Raw genomic sequence first — 17,933 nt, forward strand, 5'->3', positions numbered from 1 at the left:
GAGAGTCAATTGTTATGCAAATTAAGTTTGTGTAACCCCAGCAAATTCCTCGTCTTACTCTCCTGTGAATTCTCTAGCGTGTTTTCTAACTGATATTCTCTGTACATAGATTCCCTAGACCCTCCCTGTTATCTTTTCTGGATTCCTGAGTTTAGCTAAGTGGCGTGAAGTGAGAAGGAGCATGAGTGCCAGAAGAAGGAGTTTGGCTTGTGAATAGAAGAGGAGCGTAGCGTGTGTGGACTCCCCTTGGAGCCCTAGACCCCCTGCCCTGCACCTCATATATATTTCGCACTTGGGTGATGGTAAATAAACCCTTAAACTTCTGTCTGAGTCCGTTCTGTCTGCCTTGACAAATTCAGAAACTGTTGAGCACCAAGCAACATGATCGTGAGTCACTTGATCAAGATCATGATGACTGGACTGAAGCAGAAAGTCATGTTTGCATCCAGAAAGGATCACATGAGCATGTACCCCTATAGTGCGGGAGTCAGTTGTGTCCTACATTTTACAGTAGACCAGGGACCACACTGGGCAACCCACTGGGGGCTCTGTGGGTCTGCCCACATTGCCCCCACACATTTGTTAGGTAAGGCACAGAAGCAGCACCTGCCTGTCGTTCAAGCTTGTGTTTGATAAGGACAGCTTATTTTAAAGTGAGTTGTTTTAAAGGGGAGGAGCTAAAAACAGCTAGTTTAGGACAGAGGATGAATTTAGAGAATGGACCAAGGACCTGTATAAAATAAAGAATTAAAGAATTATGAAAATGAAAACTTTAGAGTGTGACAGAAGAAGGTTACTGACCTTGCTTTGTTGTGCAGCACAGTAGGGAGATGACGGCTACAAAGGAAGACAGCTGGGTTAGCTTGAGGTTTTGCAGCAGTGTGTGCAACATTCAGAGGAAGTAAAACCATGCAAACCGCAATCATGTATGTACAAAGCAAAAAGCATGTATGCAATGGAAAAAGTGCAGACAAAGTCTTTTTTTTAAACTTACACACAGTTTTCTTTCACAGACTTTCTAAACTGAGAGAGCCACTTGACAAAAAAAGAACACTTTAGTTATTCAATTTATTGATTGAAGGGTGCAATGTATTATCATCAGTAGTGTTCCCTGGTTTTGTAAAAACACATTAACTCTGTTAATCTCCTTGATCTTTGAGGTATTCATTTTGGGGGATCACCGTAGCAGGTGATCATCCTCAATCTCTCCCTATCCCTAGTATAGTGGGGATATCAGGAATAGACACGATTGTCACCGATTCACCCTGGTGTGTCGGCCAGAACACCACTTAAGGCCAAATTATCCCAGAGTACAGCGTTCCCTCCGATGCATTCATTTCTTTTCTTGTCCATCTCGGTAATTCCGTGTGAAACCCTTAACATCTTCAGCTCAGTCTCCTTTCTTTTTGTCAGTGTCAACATCTCCAAACCATACATTATAGCAGGTCTCACGATTATCTTGTAAACGTTCCCTTTCACTCTTGCTGCTATCCTTCTGTCACCCCTGATACTCATTTCCACCTATACCACTCAGCCTGCACTCTCTTCTTCACCACTCTTGTGCACTGTCCATTGCTTTGAGTGGTTGGCCCTAAGTATTAAAACTCTTCTACATCTTCACTTTTTCACCATCCTCCCTCTCACCCACACAAGTATTCTTTCCTACATCTACTTTCTTTCATTTCTCCTCTCTCCAGAGCATACGTCCACCTCTGCAGGCTCTCTTCCAACTGCTACCTGATCTCACTACAGGTCAAAATGTTGTCTGCTAACATCAAAGTCTAGAGATTCCTGCCTGGCCTCAGCCTGAATTGGTTCCAGCAGATCGCCACTGCTCCCCGAGTCTTGTTCTGCCAGAGGGTTCTTTCTGTTAAAAGAGAGTTTTTCCTTCCCACTGTCAACTTGGTTATAGGGGTTATCTGATTGTTCAGGTTTTCTCTTTTCTCTGGAGGGTCTTTATGTTGCTATATAAAGCACTTTTAGGTAACTGTTGTAATCTGGCAATATATGAATAAAATTTAATTGGTTTTGGTATCTTATTTCTTTTACTGCTGTAACATGGTGAGTTAGATTTTTTCTGTGAACCAGTACTGAGGCACTAAATATACTCACAAATCCAATCACAGCATGGTTCAGTTCCGTATTTATTAGGATTTGGGTCCAGTATAAACTGAAAATGTATTTTCTGACCTTAACCCGAAAATAAAATCAAAAAGTGAACTTACAGAGCAGTCGCAGTAGAGAAGCTCTGTTCATCATGCTGTTTATCTCTTTGATCAGTTCACATCAGGTAACACAAACCTCCTCCGTCCTGACCGAGCATCACTGTCAGCACTGTGGTTTCCTTTTCAAAGAAAATTCAACACCTTTTTTTTTTCTTTTTTCTGTTCTGTTTGTTTCTATAGAGATGAGATATTATTGAAACAAGAGACTGGACTATGTCACAAAGATGAACATATTTAGAAGTTGAAATCAAAATCAAAGGAGAATATTTGTATAACTAGTATATGTTTATCTTTAATGCTAAAATGACCCATATCTGCACTAAAATTCAGATTAGATAGTTCCTGTTGCATAATGGTAGAAACAAGTTTTGTCTTGCGGTAGCTGTCAGTGTTTCAGCTGTACACAAGGCCTTTTGTTTCTGCATTTCACACAGACCTCTGCTCTACCTTAACCACAAACCTTTTTTAACTACATGCTATAATGCTTTACTATTGAAAGTCCACCCATCTATCAGTCATCTGCTTTCTGCAGCTTATTCAGGTGCACTTTCTCCAGCACTTCTGTAGGTTCATCAATGCTTTCTTAACCCAGCCAAGAGACAAGTAATGGTGCATGAAGAACCAGCTGGTTTCCCTCACGTCTGTGTTTCTGGAGATGGTTTTACATTTTTTTTCTACATTTGTGAGTTCTCATCAGTCTGGACTAATATGCCCTTCATGTATATATGCCAGAACGTAATATTTGTAACTTTTAAAAAGCAAATTGGTTAAGGTTAGGGATTAAAAACTACTGGATTAGGTGTATACAAAGATCCCAATTTGGGTTAAAATACAATAACTGCCACTTCTTTCAAAGCTCAGAGCTACTGGAACAAGATGGCATCAGTGGGCAAGAGATGAACCCATCCAAGATTGGGTTCATGGGCCCCAAATACAATGGAAGAAGGATCATTGAGTGTGAGAGGAACTAACCTGAAAGACAGGATCATGGCGAAGCTTGGAACCTGGATCCTCTGGAGCCAGTTACCAAGACTACATGAAGTACCTTTTCTACTAGATGATGTCAATGCAGCACTACAGACAATATCTACTCACTGCACTTCCCGAGCATCTGGCAGCATAAATGAGCCAGCTGCTAGTCAATAAGAAACACCCAGAATGGCTAACCGAAGGCTGGACAGTCCTGATCCACAAGGACCCCCAGAAGGGACCAGTCACATCCAACTACCAGCCAATAACCTCGCTTGGTACCACATGGAAACTCCTGTCAGGTATCATAGCAGCTAAGATGAACAGGCGCATGGCTCAATACATGAGTCGGGCACAGAAAGGAATTGGCAAGAATACCAGAGGCGCAAATCCCAAGCTTCTGGTAGACAGAGTAGTCGCCCAAGACTGCAAGACCAGGCTGACCAACCTGTGCTCTGCCTAAATTGATTACAAGAATGCATGTGACTCAATGCCCCACACCTGGATCCTGGAATGCCTAGACCTGTACAAGATCAACAGGACCCTAAGAGCCTTCATCAGGAACTCAATGGGGATGTAACAAACAACACAAGAGGCCAACTTCAAGCCCATAGCACAAGTCACCATCAAGTGTTGAATATATCAAGGAGAGGTTCTGTCCCCACTGCTGTTCTGCATAGGCCTGAACCCCCTCAGTGAGATCATTAACAAGACTGGCTGCGGATACCGACTATGGAATGGAGCAGTTGTCAGCCACCTCCTGTACATCGATGACATCAAGCTGTATGCCAAGAGTGAACGAGACATCGATTCACTGATACACACTACCAGGCTATACAGCAATGACATTGGAATGTCGTTCGGACTGGAGAAGTGTAGTCGGATGGTAACAAAGAGAGGGAAGGTAGTCAGAACTGAGGGGATTGAACTACCAGAAGGCAACATTGCAGACATCGAGGACAGCTACAAGTACCTGGAAACCAAATGGGAACCATGAAGACGCTGCTAGGAAAGCTGCAATCACCAACTACCTGCAGAGGGTCAGACAGGGGTGGCTGTAGCTCAGGAGGTAGAGCAGATCATCTACTTATTAGAGGATTACTGGTCTGCATTCCAAATATCCTTGAATAAGATAATAACACCAAGTTGCTCACTGATGCATCGATCGGTGGATGAATGTGTGTGAATTGTAGTTCGTAGGCACTTAAAAGCACAGAAAACAGTACTAGTGAGAATGCAGCATGTTGTATAAAGACCTTTCAGTACTCTGGGTGAGTGGAAAAGGGCTATATAAGAATCAGTCCATTTACCATTAACAAGTCCTGAGGAGTCAGCTGAATGCTAAGAACAAGATCTCTCCCTTTAAGCCGAAATCCACCGGCCAAGTAAGCCAAGTTCCTCCCTTAACCTTCATTTCCTCCTGGATAACTTTCATATGACTACTGTCTCCTCTGTTCAGTTTGCCACTTTAGATCACCACACCACGAATCCCTCGTTGTATTTAATCCTTTGTTTATATTTACAAATAAACCTTGTGTAAAATTAACTCAGCTGTCTCCATATCTTGTTCTGCATTTGAGTCCACAGTCACATACAGGCCTCCAGGCCCACTTTGATAGTTTTTACCCTCAGCTATAAAAGGCTGATGAGGTATTGTCACCACCAATGTTCCCTCTAAGCTGCGCACGTGCGCAATTGCGCACTGCTGGCACGGTCTCTGCGCACAGAAAATCTGCGTTGCGCACAAAAAAAATCTAACCTGAATTGAAATTAAAATTAAAACTTTAACAATTCTGTTTTGCAGTGTTAGTCAGTAAGTGACTGGCTGCTCCTGTATGGGATTAGAACGATGCCACCTTATCCCATAGTCCAGCCAATAATGCGATTCACATTCGTATATACGCAGCTAATCAACGTGGTTGACAGGCTATGACAGCGTCCTTATGTGCCGACACCGGTGTTTTAGCTAGCAAAGCGGCGTGGCTGATGTGGAGTGAAGCCACGTTAATGACAACGTGTACAACCACTGGAGATGTGAGCAGGACAGACGAACAACTGACGGAAAAAGTGTGGACTTTATACCAGTTTTTAAATTGTGTTAATAGGCCACGTAAAACCAGAGTTATGATAAAAATATCTGCAATGTTTGGTTTTCTTCCTGAATACTGTCGTTGTTTATATTTACTGCGGGAAGAAACGGTAAAAACGGCGTTTTATAAGGAAAACGCTTGAAAGCACTCGCCACCTGTGAGCAAAACAAAAACCAAAACCCTCCCCCACCCTTTCCTATTGGTCGAAAAAAGTACCATGTCGACCAATCAAAAAATGATATGACAACGTGGCATCTAGTTGTTAAGAAACGGGGGGGAGTTTTAGGAGTGACGGCGGTGTTCTGAGATGTGAGAGATTTGAGACGTTTAGCGCAAATCTTGTGTAGTTAGTGTGTAGTGTAGTCAATAGTTTTGTTGTGTGTGTCAGAACAATGAGGCGACTGCTGAATGTTACAGGTGTTACAGGAGTGATACATCTCCTGCTGTCAGGCCTGCAGGTATCAGGCTGTTGTTCTCCTTTATCTCATAGTGGACAGAAATTATTTTTTGGAGTAGCACAGATAATTTGTGTGGCATCAAATTTGATGCAGAAAAGCTGATTGTTCTGTAAATAGTTTGAAATGTTTATTTAAAAACACCTTGGCTGCATTTTTAGGCAAACAGCTGCAAAAAAGTGTTGTTTGAAAAACTCAGTTACTTTTTTGAAGAAGTAACTATATAATGAATTGCCCAACATTGGTCATTATATACTGTATTTGGCAGACAGAGTTACAGGACTCTCTCCCAGACCACAGACTCATAATACAAGTCAGAGCTTTATAAAAAGAAAGAAAAAAGAAAGAAAGTTGTGTTTTCATAATTGGAGTTAAAGTTATTTTTACTTCCAATAGTGTTAACATACTACACAGGTCATGAACAAGATTTTTTTTTAATTTTCATTGTAAGTGGGCTAAAGCAGTTAATTAAAAGTAGTCTAACATAAATGAAAATGCTGTAATTTGATTATTTTAATAAACCATGTAACTTGGATGGTTTAGATGCTGGCGTGACCACAGTGCACACGTCTGATGTCGCTCACAGTGGTCCAAGGGATCGCTCAGGGAGTTTGTGTGTTCGCTCAGACACATGAAAAATTAGAGGGAACATTCGTCACCACCCTGCCAGGAGAGCAGACAGGCAGCATGGACACCAACGCTTGTGAATGCAATTGGGAATCCTTGCAAAGTAGGATTTTGAAATTCATAACATATATACTAAAGCCTCTGAGTTTGAATCTGATTGACTTTAAGGTCAAGGTTAGAGGTCAAGTGCCAGGTTCAGGGAAAGAACAGGAAAAACAGGATCCAAATGCAAGACTTCCTGGTTAGGGACAGTAAGTTTATTTATAGTGAATAAAGAACAGCCAATGTGAATTGCAAAATCAAAATATGTCAGAGGTTTTCCAGTCTGGCGTTAAATCCTTACATGGCATCAAATTAGCCCTTTTAAAAGTTTTTAATGACATATTTTTAGCTATTGATGCTGGCGACTGTGTTGTTCTCATGCTTTTAGGTTTGACAGCTGGACTTTGATAAAGTGGATCATGCTATTTTACTATCTCGTTTGGAGCAGTAGGTGGGCATTAGGAACACAGCACTGCAGGTCCTACTTGGCAGAGTGACCTCTTTGTGTCAGTCTCTGTGACTATACCAAAAATTAACTCCATTAATTTTGGTAGACCCACTGAGACCTGCAATGTGTATTTAGATTTTTTGGCCCAGTATAATAAGCTAACTATCACGAACCTGGGGGTCAAACCTGGGGGTCTGAACTGAAGCTTAACAGTCAGATTCAGGCAGTAATAAAATCAAACTTCTTTTTGCCGAGACAGTTGGCTAAAATAAAGCCAATTCTTTTACGGCAGCACTATGAGGCAGTTATCCACGCCTTGGATTACTGTAATGCCCTTTATATAGAGGTCAGTGCTTCATACATTACTCATCTACAGAGGGTGCAAAATGCTGCAGCTTGTCTTTTAACTGCCACTGGAAAGTTTGAGCACATTTCCCCTATTTTCTTATCTCTCTGAGCTGCTACAGCCTTATACACCCACCCGCTCTCTCTCGTGTCAGCTGATCAGCTGTACCCAGGACTAAGCGTAAACTGAGAGATTGTGCTTTTGCTGTAGCAGATCCAAAACTGTGGAACAATCTGCCTTTAGAGATTAGACAGGCCTCTTCTCTGCCTGTTTTTAAATAACTTCTGAAAACTCATCTCTTCACCCTGGCCTTTAACACAATGTGAGATGTTGTTTATTTTAGTTGACTGTTAGCTTATGATGTTGATTTTAGTGAGATGTTGGCCTTTGACATCTTGTGAGATGTTGGTTTTTAGTTTCTTTTTCTTAGTTTATATTCATTGAATCTATATTGTTTTTTGTTGTTACCGCCCTGGACCTCTTAGGGAGTGAGACCGCCTTTCTCTTCGAGCAAATCCAAGAGTGCCAGGACTCGCTGATGAGTCCTGGCACTCTGCATACAGGAGGGCTGTATGCAGGCTGGAGACCCGTGCCAGCCCTCCTGTATGCAGATTACAGTGTGTCAACCCTCATAGACAATTGGCTGCCTGGATCCTGTAGTGCTCTAGGAAGCAATGAGTGGTTGATTGTACTTGCCTTTGGCTACAAAAGGCTGGAGATCCTTCACTCAATTGCTGCTGCTTAGGACTGAACATGTAGTTTGCCCTTCATGCTTCTGGCACGGTTGGGTGTGGGTCACAATCAGCCAAGGTTTCGGATGAGCTCATTGTGAAACCTAACCCCGCCCTATCATGTGATTTCCTGAGGTCAGATGACCCAGGATGTGAGTGGGCGCTAAGGTGTCTGGGAATGGATCTCAAAACTGGATTATAGATGGCAGACAGTTGGTGTCATAAACCACCACCTCTCTTTAAAGATGGTCGTTCACAGTGGACATTACCGTATTTCCCGGACTACAAAGCGCACCTGAATATTAGCCGCACAAGCTAAAATCAGGGGAAAATCCTGTTTTGTACATACATTAGCCGCACCTGACTAAAAGCCGCAGGTGTTTCAATGTTGACTTATCATATGTAAGAGAATATGCACAAAGGGAATTGTCAGGAAAGAGATGGCTGTTTGGAGACACATCCCTTTTATTAATATTTTGAAAAACAAATTAGGGGTACATATTTGCATAACTTTTTAGGTATATGTACAAGTACCGGTAATTACAAGTACGAAACATGTACTGTGCTTCATAAATGAGTAACAAATGTAGTACATAACAATAACCTACAGCACACCAGAAAAATAGATTCAGCCTACCTTTTAGGCTCAGGTGCAGTGACACGGCTTTAACAAGAAGAAAAGTCAGTCATTCACCACCATCTTCCTGCGCACTAAAACCACCAAAGTCCTCTTCTCCAGTGTCAGAAACGAACAGGCTCAGGATGGCTACGTCATCCACTCTCAGCTTCTTTCCTTCGTTGTCACTTTCAAAACCAAAGAAATCCTCGTTGTCAGTATCAGAGTCGAACACCCTCAGAAGGGCCGTGGCGGTGTCCTCCTCTCCATCATGCAGCAGTCCAGCCCTTCAAAATCCGTTGGTGATCATGGATGTTTTCACACTTTTCCACGCTGTCAGAATCCACCGGTGGAGTTGAGCATAAGTTGCTTTTGCCAAGTTTATCGCCGCTCGTCATCCACGCCTCCCGCTGAACGCGTAGCGCTACTTTGAAGTTTGTTTTTCGCGCTACTTCGTACGGCACCAACATACCACTCTTGAACCCCGATACTGTGTGTCTGATCACATGCCCTTCCGCCAGGCAACGTAGTGCCGTACAACAGCGGAACAAACAAAACAAATCGTCTTACGATATCACAAAAATCATGGACAATCCATAGAAAAGCCGCACCTGACTAAAAGCTGCAGGGTTCAAAGCTTGTGCAAAAAGTAGCGGCTTATAGCCCGACAATTACGGTAATTGCTTCTTTTACTCATCTTTCAAACCATCTATCTTCTCTGTCCAAAATGTGAACATTGGCATCCTTGAAAGAGTGACCTTTGTCCTTTAGATACAGATGAACCACTGAGTCTTGTCCCATTGAGGTGGCCCTTCTATGTTGTGCCATGCATTTACGAAGTGACTGTTTGGTTTGGTGGGGCTAGGTTTCACAATGAGCTCACCCGAAATCTTGGCTGATTGTGACCTACACCCATTCTCACACCTTAGCTCATGTGATTAGGTAGAGGATCATTAGGGGGTCCATTGTCCCTCTCGGAGGGTTACTCCCACAGAGCTTAAATCTGGGACTCTCCACCATTTCACTCTAGAACTGAAGAAGCTTCTCGGATGACAGGTGAAACGTTTTCAAGCAACTTAAAGAAATCCAGACCCTTTTCTTTCCAAGCTCCTTAGACTACGATGACCTGGATGACTGAGAACCTTCACAGACATACTGTTTAAAGATAGTCTACCCTACCCTAAAAAGAGATATGTTAGATACCAAATGCACTCTGATGGCAGTGTGCTTGTATACTTTGAGTGTGTTTAATATTCTTTTGTTTTATATAGCTTGTCATCCTCTTGTGGTCCCAGTTGGCACTTGGAAAGCTTGTTATACCCAACTAGTTCATGTCTGGTAGAGGATTCTAGCCTCTCAATATATCTCCATGTCTTTGTCCGATTTTTCATTTAATTATGTTTTCGGCTGGCAAAAGTCATAGGTCAGTTTGACCCTTGAACTTTTAACCTATGCTGTTGTAATTAGAGATGGACCGATCCGATATTACGTATCGGTATCGGTCCGATACTGACCTAAATTACTGGATGGGATATCGGAGAGAAATAAAAACTGTAATCCGATCCATTAAATATCACAAAAGCAGCTCACAAAACTTGTGACATGGCTTAACTCGGCTCATAACCGTAGCACGTCGGAGCAGTATGCGTCACGTGATGGAGCGGGTGTGGCGTGCGAGACCTGCCCGCGGTCTGGTTGAGCATTTGGAGCCTCGCTACCAAATCGGCATTTCATCTCCGAGAAAGTTATCCCAGAGAGAAGTAAAGCAAGTGTGTAAGTTCATCTCTGAATGTTTGTAAAGCATTCCAGCGTTAAGCTTAACAACCGATATATGGAGCGTCTGCCTCTTCTCTCCCCCTCCCTCTCCTGCTGCTACTTCAATCATGAAACTGATCAATGATCAGCTGATTGGCTTTTCTGTCGCGAGTGCGTAGGGATGGGTACCGGTATCCGGTGCCATGATGGCACCGGTTCTGACATAAACGGTAATAACCAGACCGAAAAGCAGCGCACATTTCGGTGCTTTCTTTTGGTGCTTTTCCCCCCCTGAGATGTGATACACTTTGAATTCTAGCCAATCATTTTACCTTTGCAAGCGTAGTAGGCGGGCCCATGTAGGTACGTTCTTTTAGAGCAGAGCTACAGATTAAAAATGCCCAAGGCGAAGCGATCAAAAGTCTGGCTGTACTTCACAGCAAAATATGCAAACTCAGCAGCCTGCAACAAGTGCTTTAAGCTGATACTGTAATACTGTGCAAAGAAGGTAACACCTCGAATCTGATGAAACACCTGGCGACGTATAGCATTTTGTTAAAAGCCGAGAAATGCACCGTATTTGATAGCCTGCTGCGAGACCTCACACCGGGCACATCTACTGCGGGTGTGGTGCCTGTTATTGGACGCGGAGTTAGCAACAACCCCCAAGAACCCGAAGAGGAGAGCAATGTTCCCTCTAATTTTTCATGTGTCTGAGCGAACACACAAACTCCCTGAGCGATCCCTTGGGCCACTGTGAGCGACACCGGCATGCGGCATGGCACTGTGGTCATGCCAGCATCTAATCCATCCAAGTTACATGGTTTATTAAAATAATCAAATTACAGCATTTACATTTATGTTAGACTACTTTTAATTAACTGCTTTAGCCCACTTACAATGAAAATTTAAAAAATCTTGTTCATGACCTGTGTAGTATGTTAACACTATTGGAAGTTTTTAAATAAACATTTCAAACTATTTACAGAACAGTCAGGTGTTCTGCATCAAATTTGATGCCACACAAATTATTTGTGCCACTCCAAAAAATAATTCTGTCCACTATGAGATAAAGGAGAACAACAGCCTGATACCTGCAGGCCTGACAACAGGAGATGTATCACTCCTGTAACACCTGTAACATTCAGCAGTCGCCTCATTGTTCTGACACACACAACAAAACTATTGACTACACTACACACTAACTACACACTAACTACACAAGATTTGCGCTAAACGTCGCAAATCTCTCACATCTCAGAACACCGCCGTCATTCCTAAAACTCCCCCCGTTTCTTAACAACTAGATGCCACGTTGTCATATCATTTTGTTTGATTGGTCGACATGGTACTTTTTTCGACCAATAGGAAAGGGTGGGGGTTTTTTTGGTTTTGTTTTTGCTCACAGGTGGAGAGTGCTTTCGAGTGTTTTCCTTATAAAACACAGTTTTTACCGTTTCTTCCCGCAGTAAATATAAACAACGACAGTATTCAGGAAGAAAACCAAACATTGCAGATATTTTTATCATAACTCTGGTTTTACGTGGCCTATCAACACAATTTAAAAACTGGTATAAAGTCCACACTTTTTCCGTCAGTTGTTCCGTCTGTCCTGCTCACATCTCCTATGGTTGTACACGTTGTGATTAACGTGGCTTTTTAATTAGTTTTAATTTTAATTTCAATTCAGGTTAGATTTTTTTTTGTGCGCAACGCAGATTTTCTGTGCGCAGAGAGCGTGCCAGCAGTGCGCAATTGCGCACGTGCGCAGCTTAGAGGGAACATTGGAGGAGAGTCCTGGCCCCTAGCCCTGCCAGGGTAGCAGAAATGATGACGGATGATGATGGCAGCAGCAGCTGTTTTTCTCTGCATGAGTAACTTAATGTTGTTTGCGTGTAATTTACGTTGAGTAGGCTAACCACGTTATTACATTAATGCACGTAAGGTGAACTAGCATAACCGTTGTAGTTACATGCGGCTGTCTTCTTGTTTGATGGCAGATGCTCCCTTCACCCTGGCCAAAAAGCCTTGAATGACCAAAGAAAAAGTGGGAAACAGCTAAACATGAGATGTTTTTGGACAAAGTTTGTGTTTTTTTTCCCCATTGATTAAGCACTGCTTCCAGCCAAGAGTGATACCATATATGCCCTATAGCTGAAGAAAAGGCTCACATTGTTATCTTTTTACAAAAAAACAGCTGAACATGAGAGGTTTTAGGACAAACTTTGTGTTCTCCATTCTTTAAGCACCGGTTCGAGCACCGTTTAAGCACCGGCACCGTTTCAAAAGTACCGGTTTGGTACTGGTATCGGATAAAACCTAAACGATACCCATCCCTACGACTCCGTCTCTCTTGTTTGTTTTTGGCCCACTTCGCGCCAGAAAGAGGAAACTAGCGGGTGAACAACAGCAGCACGTTTAAGCTTAATAAGCTGTTGTTAGAATTTATTTAGTATTACTTTCTAGACCAGGATCCTTTTCTGTGTAGCTGACGGCTGGTAAGACTCCAAAGGTTTATATGGCTTCTTCTTTGTATGAGAGAGCTTTAACCTGCATCTGTGGAAGGTTTTTCTGAAAGTGTTCCTGAGCCCATGCAGTGATTTCCTTAACAGAATCATCCCAGTTTTCAATACAGCATCGCCTGAGGGCCTAAAGATCATAAGCCTCCAACTGTGATCTTTGGTCCCTTGTGCACAGAGCTTTGTCAGATTACTGGAATCTTTTAATAACATTATGTAATGCAGATGATTATGTAACAGATATTACAATTAAATAATATGAGATACGTATTAAATTATTGTCTCGACAACTTTGGACCAGTATCAGAAAGTTCTAGGTAAGACTATGGAGCCTTGAAAGGATCAGCAGAGAAGGAACCACACAATGATAGATAAGATATGATTTAAGTAGAAACTGTATTGAAAGTTGTGAAGTTTACAAACCCTGCCTGTCTAAAGCCGGCTTCCTACAGTGCACAACGCACATTAAAGGGCTCAAAAATAAAATTAAAACCAACATCCTCTTTAAGGAAATTCTCCAAAGAGTTTCAACTAAAGAGCTTCCGCTCCTGTTGCTCAGTCCACTTCTCTTTGGAAAGAGAAATTAGAGTTCCTTGTGTGTGTGTGTATGTTTCTGTCCACTGGTTCTAACACTACCCGGGTAGATTTTTAAAGTGTTAGTCTTATCTGTGTCAAGGAATGTAGCTATAGTCCTGAGGTTCGCTGAAGATGGATCCCATAGCTGGCCACACTGTACTCTGGTCCGTCTACAGTCACTCTCTTGGGATTGGCTCGCCACTGAACCCACAGGATTCAGATTTCGAATGATCCAGTCCTGGTCAAAAACCAATCGGGATCTTTCAGCTAATTTGGCGGTTGCCTCGTGAATAATGGCTTTCACAACAGGAAATGTTGACTGACAGAAAGTCATCTCAAGGCATACTCGCCTCCTAGTGGCAGGGAGGGAAATTACACCTCCAACCTTATTCAGCAGCACAACCCACAAATCTGATGTGGGTTACAATTACATGTACAAAGTCTTTGCAATTTTGCTTCTGAGGACCATTATTCTGGATTTGTTCTAAAAATTTTAGACCCAAATTGCAGATTAGTGAACTTCTACCCATCTTTACTTCTGAGAAGCTTTGAAACATCTCTGAGGAAAAAAACCACTAAAAAATGAAGCTAGTCAGTCCTTCTTCCTGACGGCATGTTTCTTGTCACACATGCGAACAGAGCTAAGATCTTTATAGCAAGGGCGTAGATTTGGCATGGATGGAAGGGACAGGTCCCCACCAATGTCCAGCGATTATTGAATTGTCCCCACCAATAATTTGATCTCTGCGAGTAAAGAAAAACAAACCCGATAGAAAGAAAAAAATGATCTGTCAGTGTTAGAGTGAATTGTTAAATGTTGTCATTTTTATGCTTACCATCTCTACATTGTTTTAACTCTGTGATGAAAGGAATTCTTCTGTCCTTCCCCCCCAGATTCTCGAGGTTCTGGGTGGGGGGCTGTAGTCTTTTATTACAGACACATCCTTGTAAAGGTCTTTTTGATGTAAGCTTCCTGCCCAGCAGGAGGTCTCACACACACACACACACACACACACACACACACACATTCTTACATACATACAGAAGTTCACACATATACATACAATGCCTTCTCTTAGAACCATGTGGGCGTTGCTTTGCTGTGATGTGTTTTATGTGAACTGTTACTCAATAAAAGGCAGCGAGAGGAGGCCGGATTTGGGGTCATTTCGTGGTAGACACCGACGAGGCCTCCCTTGCAAGTAAATCAATCGCTGTTGCCTTGTTTTTCTTTCACGGGAATAAGTCTCTAAACCAGCGGGGCTTGTGGAAACACAGACCCAACATTTATTTGGTCCTTCGGAGCTGGAGCCTAACACATCGCATTCACCGAGGAGAAAGAGAGGACGCCACCGCAGTCTGCTAGCAGCCAGCGTCTGGGACGATTGACGAAAGCCCTGATACTTTCCTTTTTTACCAGGCCGGGGAGTTTGCGCCTGAACTCCCCTCAGGATGGATGGCGATTGACGGGATCCAGAGATCCTTCCCATGAACGAAAACAGAACGAACAGTGAGTAGAAGAGGCCTTATGCGTCACTGAGACTGCGCGTGCAGTTGCGGTCCACACTGTAAAATGTAATATTGTGTTTAATTAAAAATATTAAATAGGCTGAACTCAATTTTTATCAATTTGTTATTAGAACTCAATTTAAATAAGTTACAAGTACTTTTTATGCAAAAACGCTGATAAACTCAATTTATTTGAGTTGTCTTAACTTAGAAAAACTAAGTAAGCTGGAAATTTTGCTTCTCAGTGCGGAAGGATGAAAGATGTGTTTTGAAAATGCCGCGTGACTACCGTCCTCCTCCCTCTCGGATCAGTCCGCATGTTCACGGTGCATTTGTTGTGGAATATGTTGAGCAAACCTGGAGAAGCGTCAGCTCAAGATATTATTGTTGTCATTGCTGTGGATCTTTACCTGATACACTGACTTGGTGAGTAAATGTTTACTCTTATTCAAATTGATTGATTTTGTGGCTTCTCTTAGTTTAGCACCAGGTTTATAATCTTGCTAGCTAGTTACTGTTAGCCTAGCGTTGCTGCTGCCGCTGGGCTCATGTTACTTAAAAATTAACACCACAGCCTTAAAAACCTTACATAGAACTATATCGGTGAAATTTTCTGTTGATCGTTTGAAATAAAAAAGTGAGATAAGAGCCCAGACAAAATTCTTCGGGAGGTGCAGCCGTTAGGGGTGGGGTGTGGTGTGGGGGGTATTTTCAATCCATAGCCATAACTGACTAACTAACTAACTAACTAATTATATATATCATGTTTAACCTGAGTAGCAAAAGACCGCAGGGGGGTTGAAAACAATACGCCAGGAGTTAGCTGTGCTCCCGGACTCTATCAAGCCTTGACCTCCCGGTCAGCTATCGCGCTGGTGGATAACAGAGCTCTCCGAAAACATGGAAGCACTTTTGCAAATATGTGATATTTTGATAAATTAAGTAGATATTTGAGCATTACACAGCTACATTCTCCCCTGAAAATATCTTAAAAGGTTATTTTGTGACCCAGAACGGGTAGTCTGGGGGAAAGGAGGATCGCATTTGTCGGCTGCGGTTGTCGGAGCCTGTGCGTACTTGTAAGCCCGGTGTTCCAGATCAACTGGCGTTTAGATTAACTGGCGTTGGTCGAACAGATGTGTGGCAGTCTTGCGTTTCAGGAGCTGCTACCGACAAACCAGCAAAAAAACCGCCAAATATGTCATCCGTGACACTTGTGAGGTTATCTCAAACACACTCCGTCAGTCTTGATGCCATTGAACAACAAAATGTTTAAAAATGTCGCGAGTTTACCTGGTGATATCCTCATGTGCGACGCGATCGTGAAAACAGCAAACAATTAACACCATGCCGATGTTGCTCACAGGACAGGAAGAGTAAACGATCGGGAGACTCTTGTCGTCGTTATCGTTCCCCTCGCACGTTTTATTTCTCCGGTTTCAGCGTTTTTGTTTCACAACTAAAGCCTGCAGTTTACTTTGTGTGCACTAACATGGACTCGTTTGAGCGCCACCTGTGGCCAAGTGCCACAGCCTACAGCCAGATCAACTTGTGACACACATCTGCACCACGTTTGAATTCGTTTCATGCACAATACATTTGTACCTTTCAATTGTGTGTTTGTTCGTCATGCAAATAAACCTTTGAAAAGAATGAAATGATATCATATATTTATTGTGGCCTACATTTGTAGGCCAATAATACACACAAATTCCAAATTACCACTCCAATTGGTCATCATGATTTTAATATTCTCTTTTTCCATAACAATGAAATACGCCTTGGACAAATATGACACATCAATAGTTCATTGGTGTTGTCACGTCACATCCTGTAAGCATCTTCTGTCTGTGTCTTTTCTCTGGAAATGAATATTTCCAGCCAATATAGGCAATCCATCAACATGGCTGGAGAGTTGGTAGTTATATACAGTCTGTATAAGTGTGGTTAATCTAATGAACATTTGTAAGGAGATGGCAGTCACTGTGAATGTACAGCAGTTACACAGTGATCAGTAATAAACAGAGCCAGTGAGAGTTAGTGGATTTAAGAAAGTCAGTGACTCAGGTGTGTCGATTGGTTTGTCATCTGTTTTTGAGACTGGAGGAGACGTAGAAATCTTTTGTTTTAAATCTAAGTTAGGAAGATTCCTGTTTTAAAACAAGCACCTTTTGTGAGAAATGCAAGAAGTACATCTGCAGAAAGCACACAGTTACATTATATTCATAATGTGGACAAAATTGAAAATGTTGAACATTGAAAAACTGAGAACGTTGGGCAAGTTCAAAAGAACTTGCCCAGAATTGTGTTTGTAAGAACGCAAAACCTTTACCAAATTGTTCCTAAAATAGTTATGGAAAGTCTAACTGTTGTATGTCTGTGTTCTACATGTTTATCTAATGGAAAATAAAGTTGCTATTGTCATATTGCAGTTTCTTGACAATTCTGAGTGGATTTACACAGTACGGGTCAAAATGACCCACAACAAAATCAATGTCATTTTTTTGTTTTTCAACATAATACAAGGGTTAATTTCCAAAATGTGCATATGATCTTCAATATGTAGCAGATCCACTATCACATAGCGGCTGGAGCAGTTTCCAATGGAGGTCAGTCCACTGCTGCCACCTGTGGCCAAGTGCCAGAGCCTACTACTAGATTAACTTGTGACACATCTGCAATTGCTGCTATGATCACATTGAGTAGAGGCTGAGTGGCTGCACTTACCCCTGGTACATCCAAATCTACCCACAAACATGTTGAAAGATGCAATGCCAGCAATGTGGATTGTCAACACTAAAAACAATCAGTAAGCAAAGACAACAGGGATCAATTTTTTCTGTTTATTTAGCACCCACAACATTTGTAGTCGCCTTCTGCACAGGGGAAGTCCACACACACTGTGTGGTACCACTTTCCGCAGAAGGTGCATTCAATCTTGCAGATTGAATGAGATTGTCAGGGTCATTGTCTGACTGTTTATTACTAATCACCTGCTGTACATTCACAGTGACTGCCATCTCCT

At 42.3% G+C, this 17,933-nt stretch overlaps 1 protein-coding gene across 4 annotated transcripts in view; it reads right to left on the minus strand.

Moving 5' to 3' along the window:
- Positions 1 to 16,403, minus strand: part of LOC112844066 (Fc receptor-like protein 4) — a 36,513-nt gene extending 20,110 nt beyond the window's left edge. For 2 of the 4 annotated variants that reach the window (XM_025903529.1, XM_025903528.1), the window contains exons 1-2: positions 2,226 to 2,330; positions 802 to 837 (exon numbers count right to left, since the gene is read on the minus strand). In XM_025903529.1, the coding sequence (XP_025759314.1) occupies positions 802 to 837; positions 2,226 to 2,259 (70 nt within the window). In that variant the 5' untranslated portion in view covers positions 2,260 to 2,330. Of the gene's footprint in view, positions 1 to 801; positions 838 to 2,225; positions 2,331 to 16,201 lie in introns of those variants that run through there. The other 2 variants (XM_025903535.1, XM_025903532.1) reach the window with 2 other exon arrangements.
- Between the last annotated feature and the right edge of the window lie 1,530 nt (positions 16,404 to 17,933).

Source organism: Oreochromis niloticus, linkage group LG3, assembly GCF_001858045.2.
Source record: "Oreochromis niloticus isolate F11D_XX linkage group LG3, O_niloticus_UMD_NMBU, whole genome shotgun sequence".
Classification (NCBI taxonomy): domain Eukaryota; kingdom Metazoa; phylum Chordata; class Actinopteri; order Cichliformes; family Cichlidae; genus Oreochromis; species Oreochromis niloticus.